The following is an 8,989-nucleotide window of genomic DNA, read 5'->3' as shown; positions in this document are numbered from 1 at the left end:
CTCCCTCAAAAAATGGCACCAAAAACTAACAAAAAAGAAACAGAACTTGCCAAAATCTGGCAGCACTACAATAGTAACAAATACCCAAAAATCCCTTCATTTGTTTTGCAACACTCTAGCTTTAGCCTACTAAAAATTTCAACCCTCTCACTGTAAATGCTGCTTATATTTCTGTATTTGTTTCCAAGAATCTTACAACTCTACTAGGTACCATTTTCTTTCTCTTTCTTCCTAAAGTTAATAGCTTTGCCATTGTTTTAGAATCTTGCTAATTCTCTTTGCAATTTGAAGGTTTTCAACTCTATCTAGAAATGTTTGCTTTGTTTCAGTAAAAGTGCTAGTAATGTATGCAGTTTTCAGCTTTCTCTGTTGCCTTTCTTGTTTATGTTATGTGTTTGTCACTTTGGGTTTTGTTCTTTTTATGGATATTTGGAGCCCTTTCACAAGTTTCCCCTGATTATATCTGTTTCTTGTTTTCTTGTTTTTTTTTTCAGTTTGGCAGGTGCTTAAAGAAAAAATTGGACTTTGAGGTTGTCATATTTATACCATTGTTTTTAGAATCTTGCTACAATTTCTGCAATTTTAAGGTTTTAAGTTCTATCTAGAAATGTTTCCTTTGTTTCAGGAAAAAATGCTAGTTGTATGCAGTTTTCAGCTCTCTTTCTTGCCTTTCTGGTTTATGTTATCCTTTTGCTGCCATTTTAATGTGAGGGTTTTTTTTTTTTTGGGAATTATTGGACCCCTTTCACAAGTTTCCCCTAATTATATATGTTTCTTGTTATTTTCAATTTGGCAGGTGCTTAAAGAAAAATTTGGACTTTGGGGTTGTCATATTTATACCATTGTTTTTAGAATCTTGCTACAATTTGAAGGTTTTCAGTTCTATCTAGAAATGTTTGCTTTGTTTCAGAAAAAATGCTAGTAATGTATGCAGTTTTCAGCTTTCTCTGTTGCCTTTCTGGTTTATTTTATCCTCTTGCTGCCCTTTTTAATGTGTTTGTCATTTGTTTTTTCTTTTTATGGATATTGGAACCCTTTCACAAGTTTCCCTGATTATATATCCGTTTTTTGTTCTCTTGTTTTTTCAATTGGCAGGTGTGGAAAGAAAATTTTGGACTTTGGGTTGTCATATTTTTGGGGAATTATCAAGTTAAGTTGATTTTTGATTCTTGGAACTTTTTGGGTATGGCTAGTTGTACATCAGCTGTCTTTATGCCTCTCGATAATCGGTTGCGTAATGGGGTATTAACTGTTCTTGGAAGAAGAATTTGCCCTATGAAAATGCAAGATGACAAATGTGGATTTTTGGGTGCTAACCAAAAGGGTATTATTTCAAGTTATCCACAGTTCAAGTGTTCAGCAGCTAATTCACATAGGTTCAATAATTACCAAAGTAAAGACTCATTAATTTCAATGCTTCAAGGTGAAGGAAACAATACTTTCACTACCCCTAGACAAGAAAGCTCCAGTGGAAGTGTTACTGAGAGCTTAATGGACAAATCAAGCTTGAAGAATTTCAATGAGGCTAAAATTAAGGTGGTTGGTGTTGGAGGCGGTGGATCAAATGCAGTTAATCGTATGATTGAGAGCGCTATGAATGGTGTGGAGTTTTGGATTGTGAATACCGATATACAGGCAATTAGGATGTCACCTGTGTTTCCTGAGAATCGATTGCCAATAGGGCAAGAGCTCACGAGAGGACTAGGTGCAGGTGGTAATCCAGATATAGGGATGAACGCCGCCAAAGAAAGCAAGGAGGCTATTGAAGATGCAGTTCGCGGTGCAGACATGGTTTTTGTGACTGTAAGTTCTGCTTCTATTGTATTGTATCGTATTGTTACTTTAAATACAATGTATTGATGTTATCGATCACAATGTATATTATCCAGAAGCTTTGCAAAAGTTAAATTCGGAAGATCTGCATATCGCTGTATTCAGAATTAAATTTACTTTACATTTTGGTCTTGCTGAAGGCGTTACTTAATTTAATTATCCTCCTCTGTATGTGCTCGAAAATGTTATGTGCAGGCTGGAATGGGTGGAGGAACAGGGACTGGTGGGGCTCCTATTATTGCAGGAATTGCCAAGTCAATGGGTATCTTAACTGTTGGTATTGTCACAACTCCCTTTTCTTTTGAGGGACGAAGAAGAGCAGTTCAAGCCCAAGAAGGAATTGCAGCTTTGAGAGAAAATGTTGATACACTAATCGTCATTCCTAATGACAAGTTACTGACTGCTGTTTCCTTATCAACCCCAGTAACTGAAGCTTTTAACCTGGCTGATGATATTCTTCGGCAAGGGGTTCGTGGTATTTCTGATATAATTACGGTATGAATGCTGCGTTCCCCTGCTCTTTTGTTTCCATTCTGCCTTCTGCATTGTTTGCCAAGAACTTGAAGTTAAGTGGCTTTTCTCAGTCATACTTTACATCTAGTAACTGGTCCTTAACTACAGTCCAATATCTTTTTTTTTTTGGGGTGGGGGGGTGGGGGTGGGGTGGAGGAGGTTTCTTGTTGTGGTTACATGGGGAATTCACGCTTAACTTCTCTCTAATCTTCATGTTTGTGCAATTGAACATTTTCAACTAGGGGAGGTCATCATTCACTCAATTTTATGCTTGCACTATCAACATTTATTCAATTCTACGCTAGCAATCGTTGCCATTTCACCTAGAGTCGGTGGTCGTTTATTCTGTTATATCCTAACAATCCATGTCTGTTACCAGTGGAGTGCATCTTAATTTGTTTTTTAATTTGGTGACGTCAAGTAGTTGAGAAGACTGTAGTGCTTATTGCTGTGAAATATAGCTTTAAAGATTGACATATACATCCAATTTGAGATACGCGCTTTGTAAGTGTGAGAGGAATCTATTCTTTCCTTATGGATGGACTGAATCCACTTTTAAACCAGTGCTCTTGTTAAGTGGGTGAATATGTTAGTCTGTATTATTTATTCACGGTATATCTACATGAATTCAGATTCCTGGACTGGTAAATGTGGATTTTGCTGATGTGCGTGCTATTATGGCAAATGCTGGTTCCTCGTTGATGGGAATAGGAACTGCTACAGGTAAGTCCAGGAAGCTATTTTATTAGTTGTCGGGCCATCACTTTGTTGGTTACTGTTTAATTCATAGTTTTACGTAGATGTAAGGTGACTACGAATGTGATGATATGGCCTTATGAGACACATATGGAACCTATACCGCTGATATCATTATTTTTTTTTTTGATGAAGTAAGTGGTTGTATTGAAAATCATCAAGTAGATGCAAGAAAGTTACAGAGAAAAAAGTAGGTGATAACTTCAGAACACACAAAAAAAAAAAAAGAAAAAAAAAAGTAAGATCTGGGAGTTAAAACCTATAGCAAAAATCAAGGCTGTTAAGCCATTGAGAGGGAACTAATGAAATCTAAAAGGGAAATTGCATCATTTACAGGGGAAAGATTGCTCCAGCTAAAAAGATACAGTAAGCTTTTAGATCTCAGGGAGCAGTTAGGAGTTGAAATCCCTTCATGACACCTGCTGTTTCTTTCCATCCAAATACACCAAAATATACAGGCTGGTACCATTTGCCAGATTTTCTCGATGGATCTATCCACTTTCCATAGACTCCAACTAGCAACTGCTTCTTTTAGGGTGAGTGGTGTTGACCAGCTGATACCAAAAACTGCACAATACATGGATCAAATGTTTGTTGCCACAGGGCAATGTAAGAACAAGTGATTCACTGTCTCATCTGTAAGGTGGCACATGAAGCATCAACTAGCTATCTCAATACCCTTCTTCTTGAGATTGTCTTGAGTGAGAGTACCATTTAGAAGAGCTGTCCAAATGAAACATTTGACTTTTGGAGGGAGATTAGTCTTCCAGACCAGTTTCCAAGGCCAATGGTCAGTTAAAGCATTTGTCATGTTAAGTCTGCTGTAGCCTTCCTTGACTGTGTAGGATCCTTTGCTTGAACCATTCCAGTTGAGACTGTCTGGGATGTGAGGGTTTACTGAGCAACCTTCTAGCAGACTGTAAAAATTAGTGAGCTCACCCAACTCCCAATCTTGCAAATTCCTTCTGAAGTTTAAGTCCCAAATGTTGCTAAAGTCAAAAGAGATTAAACAAACAAAAGTCGTTGTGTTGTAGTTGTTCTAAATCTAATCACCCATCTCAGAGTTCCGTGATAGCATCATTTTAACCAAGATTAAAAAAAAATGGTATTTTCGGTACAAACCTAACCTAAGCTTATGCTTGCCTGTTGCTCGATAAGAACATTATCATAAGATCACTTGTGCTCTCATTCATTCCTTCCCTTTAATATATGCATATCCACTCTCCTTATTTCCTTTCAATATTTGGACTAGTGGAGCCTCCCTAAATGAATAGCAATCCCAATTGTGGACCACCGAATCACATGTTTTGCTTACTTTTATCCTAATATTTTCTTACAGTTCCTTGAGTTAAGTTTCCTGAGATCTTCTTTATCAAAAAAAAAAGTTTCCTGAGATGTTAGCGAGCTATTAAATTCCCTGAATCGCTTTAGCCGATGACGAAACATATAATCAGAAGTAATGTTAAAGAAAAATGGCATACTTGACGACCTAGACGGCTGCAGTGTTGGAAATATGAAATGAAAGTATTCTGTTGATCTAATTATTTCTTTTATCTTCCCCTTCCAATTTCAACAATGTCTTTGCCAGCTGCAATGACAAACACTGGACTACAATATTTTCCTAGTCAATCTTTTGTGAAGATAAATGGAGTAGTATCTTTTCCACAGATCTTAAATGCATATAACCTAACGTAAACTTACATGCAGTCCCATAACTCACATCCTGTCACGCCACAATGTACATTGACGTGTTTATATTAATTTTACAATGTTATGGATGACTGAGATATATCGATGAAATATATTAAAGAAGGAAGCTGTCAAGACAGTCTTTTCAGCAATGCATTTCTTCTTGTTTGACAGTGCAACCATTGATGTATTTTTAGGCTATAACAAATTGCATTGCCAAGTTGATTATAGATAACCTCTGTTTACCAAATTAAGGAAAATAATAGACGAGCTCAGGTTCAATTTCTGAAGATGTTTCAGGATCCAATTTGAGCTGTATTCTGCCTAAGATATAATGTGATATCAATCAACTATGCCTCAACCCCAAAGGCCCAAACTAGTTGGGTCAGCTATATGAATGAATAGTGTACATCCATTCTGCTCTATTTACTTTCATTTCATTCCTATGATAGATAATTTGTTTTTTAAAACAAATTAAGGATTCTCTAACTAGATCATCTCTGAATCTCGCACTCAGAAGATAAATTTCATATGGGATAGCAGACAGATGTTTGTGACTGCCAGCTAGTATCTGAATGTAACAGCAAGTTATCCATCTATTTACTATAGAAAGACCCAAACCTTTACTGGTTTTATATTTTGGTCTTTTAAAATATTTAATACAAGGAGAAAGCCGAGTTGCGAAGGTTTATTCAATTGACATAAATTTCTTCTAGCAAATCTCTCATTCCTATTTTTTGTTTGTTTTGTTTTCTACTACATTTTCTAGAAGTTGTGTTCGGCACCACTGCATTGTATCCTAATTTTTCCTATAGAAGTGAGTTATCAAAAGAAAAAAGGAAGTTCCCGACAGAAGTAGATTGCAGAGAAACCATCTGAAAGAACCTTCGCTGAGCGGCTACGGTTACATTGCAATACTAGTTTGAGAGTCTTCAATATAAGTGGTGAAAGAGGTGGATAATATCACGGGCATAAAATGACGGTAGTAGGAGACATAATTAGGAGAAGAGTGGTTGACTACTTGCCCTTATGACCATCCTGTGATAGTTTTCCCTATTATTAAATATTTGGCTTCCTTGACTCATATGGGTCTTATATGAACCTAGTTTGCAGACAGAAATGATTGTAAGCTTGATCTCTGCTGGAGTTGGTTTCTAGCCTTTACTTCTTTTTGAAAGTGCGTATTTTTCTGTATGTTCCGTCCTTGTTTTGGCCAAGATCCAAAAGCATTATGTATCAAATTAAAAAGCAGCTAAGCTTATGAGTTCTAGCAGGTTACACAGAACAATATGCAGATCAGTATACCAGATATATATATGGCCACGTACGGTCTTTCTTACGTCTCAAGTAGTTGGCCTGTTGCCAGAGAAATTACTTGTATTGAGAATGTGTACAGTAGATGTGATATTATTGGGTTGATATTGCAGGGAAGACCAGAGCCAGAGATGCTGCTTTGAATGCCGTTCAATCTCCTTTGCTGGACATCGGCATAGAGAGAGCTACTGGAATTGTGTGGAATATAACTGGTGGTAGCGATTTAACATTATTTGAGGTACCCGCCCAGCTCCCCCAGCCAACCCCTAAAACTTATTCACATAAGGCAGACAATACTTTGTTCACTAGCAAGTTTTTACTGGCGTTAATAAAGAAAATTCTCTATGTTGAACATATTGTGTATAATTAGTTATATGAGTCCGTTTCATTAATTTCCCGGAGTGATTATTTTCTAGAAGTGGAAAAGAACAAAGACAATAATGATGCATGAGTGCTGTTTCTCTAGAAAATCAGATGGCCTATGCTTCTGGTCTACCTGTCTGCCTTATTTGCTACCCCTCTTCAGCTGTGATGACTGCTTTTGAATCGAAATTTCATATAGTCACAATTCATCATTGCATCCCTTTCATGTTATACATAGTGATGGTCAGATGAGTCATCCAATTATGGAATCAAAGCATTGCTACTTCAGATGTACCATTATTCACAATTCACAGGAAGCTATGTGTGTATTGGAATTAGGCTTTAATTGGATGCATCACAATATTTTATGTTCGTAGACACATTGGGGATGATGTTAATTCATGACTTATCCAATTTTTGACGTCTTCTCTTACGCTTGCATGTTCCTGTGGCACTTCTCTAGGTAAATGCTGCAGCAGAGGTTATATATGACCTTGTCGATCCAAGTGCCAACCTCATTTTTGGAGCTGTGGTAGACCCATCATTAAGTGGACAGGTACATTAATATATCCTGTCACAAGGATAATATTGCTTTTGTTAAGATGATGCTATGCTGAAATAACTAGCAAAGATCTATATGTTTAAAAATTACAATGGACCTGGTTTTGACTCTCAGAAGTTTCTAATACTTGAAACAGCATAAAAGTAGGCTCCGACCATAAAAACTTTACTGTGAGTGATAGGGACGGTTGATTTCCCTTACTAAGAGAAAGCATTAGCAGTCGAATTCTCTTGCATAGCAAATCTAATTCTGAATTTACTTTTGAGATTATTCTTTGGAATTATGAGAAGGCATACTACTTAAAATTTCAAGTGACAAGAAAAGGAAGTTAAGAAAAGCAATTGGTCAGACAGTAGAACAACTTGAAAGAATTTCTCATGCAAAGTTAGTACTTCCAAGAAACAGCTTATCAGGTCAGAAGTCAAATATTGACCAAGTATAGGGAAGGCTTTCTTTCTTATTGCTAAAATCAATTTGTTAAAAATGGAGAACATAAATAAAATTGCCTTGTTCTTGATGAGGCATAATTAGTGCTCCAATGAATAGATGCATCAGTTGTGACATTGCTTTTATTTTTCCACACCAAATGCTTGTCTATGTTAGTTTTATGGCAAACACAAATAGGTTGTAGTAATTTTACAGCATTCATGAGGATTTTGTCACTTGTCAGTTCTCAATTCTCATTACTCCTCTCTTTCCCGGAACCCTTGACCAATACTCATCTTGGATTATGTTCACTCACGTCGTTATTCTCATGATGCAGGTCAGTATAACCCTAATTGCCACCGGTTTTAAGCGGCAAGAAGAAAGTGATGGAAGGCCCCTCCAGGTATTCCTCTCTTCCACGTTCTCTTTGCATATGCCTGCACCCGTCATATATGTATCCTACTCACGCCGACCCTGTGTATAGGCGGACATCTTGTATAATTTGTTCAATGGTGTTACAGGGAAACCAACTAGCACAAGGAGATGCCAACCTTGGAATTAACCGACGACCTTCATCCTTCGTGGAAGGTGGTTCAGTAGAGATCCCTGAGTTCCTTCGGAGGAAAGGGGGCTCTCGCTATCCTAGAGCTTAAGTCAGTCCTTGCTTTTCTTGTATATATATAAGTCTTTCACCCTTTATATAATTGTATCTTTGTTTCCTGTCTATTTCTTAATGTGATAATGTCTTCTATGTACAGGATCGGGTATGCTTCAAATAGTGACGGTCTCAGGGAACGTGTTATCCGATACCCATTTTTAATACATTAATACTTGTTCAGTTTTTCACTAGTCATGCCCGTATATATCACTTCTTTGGCAGTCATTGGTATAAGCTGGAGCTTTTTACAGCAAGATATGGAGCACGATCAGTCGATAACCTTGTCATACATGAGTATACTGTTTAACATATTTGATGTGTGTGTATGTGTGCACGCGTGTTTTAGGATCAGTTATTCATCCATAGGGTATGTGGAATGCGTCCTATCTCTATTTTTGCCACTTATGGTATGTGGAAATATACTATATTTGGTCTGGGGTTGGAGGACTGTTTTCTTCATGTCAACCCAAACGGAGTCCCTGATTTAAGCCATTTTCTGTTTTAGTTAAAAGATGATTATCCACTGTTAGGGAGAACTACAAAGTTGAGATATAGAAACCAATATATTTGTGAAGAGATGAGTTGTACAAGGAATGCTGTTTCTAGTGCAAGATATTAAAGGATGATTTTTGCACAAAAGGGATGCTTTTGCGCTTCTATTTACATATTGTCCCCAGTTTAGACATTTGTGCCAAAACAACCTTTTTAAGTTTAATGAAAAAATTTCGAACTAAAATATCCTTGAGTGGCAGAGATGGTAAAGTAACGGCGACAACTGCGGCATGCAAGTCATGACATCGGTATGACTTTACGCTATATTCAACTTAGCTGGTTTTTGGATTAACAATAAATCATATCGAATCGTCATATACTCA

At 37.0% G+C, this 8,989-nt stretch overlaps 1 protein-coding gene across 3 annotated transcripts; it reads left to right on the top strand.

The window, feature by feature from the left end:
• On the top strand, positions 1–8,777 carry LOC132607177 (cell division protein FtsZ homolog 2-2, chloroplastic-like). 3 transcript variants are annotated; one of them, XM_060321027.1, is made up of 10 exons: positions 1–207; positions 495–530; positions 1,096–1,803; positions 2,029–2,328; positions 2,979–3,069; positions 6,219–6,343; positions 6,932–7,024; positions 7,794–7,859; positions 7,978–8,109; positions 8,215–8,777. In XM_060321027.1, the coding sequence occupies exons 3-9, from the start codon at positions 1,186–1,188 to the stop codon at positions 8,107–8,109; spliced, it is 1,425 nt and encodes a 474-aa protein (XP_060177010.1). In that variant the 5' UTR covers positions 1–207; positions 495–530; positions 1,096–1,185; the 3' UTR covers positions 8,215–8,777. The 3 variants fall into 3 exon arrangements, with proteins under 3 accessions (XP_060177010.1, XP_060177011.1, XP_060177009.1); XM_060321028.1 differs by having other exon boundaries at positions 495–587; XM_060321026.1 differs by lacking the exon at positions 495–530 and having other exon boundaries at positions 2–207.
• The last annotated feature ends 212 nt before the right edge of the window (positions 8,778–8,989 follow it).

This window comes from Lycium barbarum, chromosome 8 (genome assembly GCF_019175385.1).
Source record: "Lycium barbarum isolate Lr01 chromosome 8, ASM1917538v2, whole genome shotgun sequence".
In the NCBI taxonomy this organism is placed as follows: Eukaryota; Viridiplantae; Streptophyta; class Magnoliopsida; order Solanales; family Solanaceae; genus Lycium; species Lycium barbarum.
Note: the sequence above shows the minus strand (reverse complement) of the source record. Positions and strands in the feature narration are given on the sequence as shown.

Excerpts from the sequence above, each read along its gene's own strand:
- LOC132607177 (XM_060321027.1), top strand. The coding sequence starts at position 1,186 with ATGGCTAGTTGTACATCAGCTGTCTTTATGCCTCTCGATAATCGGTTG. Across the intron at positions 2,329-2,978 it reads GTATTTCTGATATAATTACG|ATTCCTGGACTGGTAAATGT; the intron begins GTATGAATGCTG and ends ACATGAATTCAG. Across the intron at positions 7,860-7,977 it reads GTGATGGAAGGCCCCTCCAG|GGAAACCAACTAGCACAAGG; the intron begins GTATTCCTCTCT and ends ATGGTGTTACAG.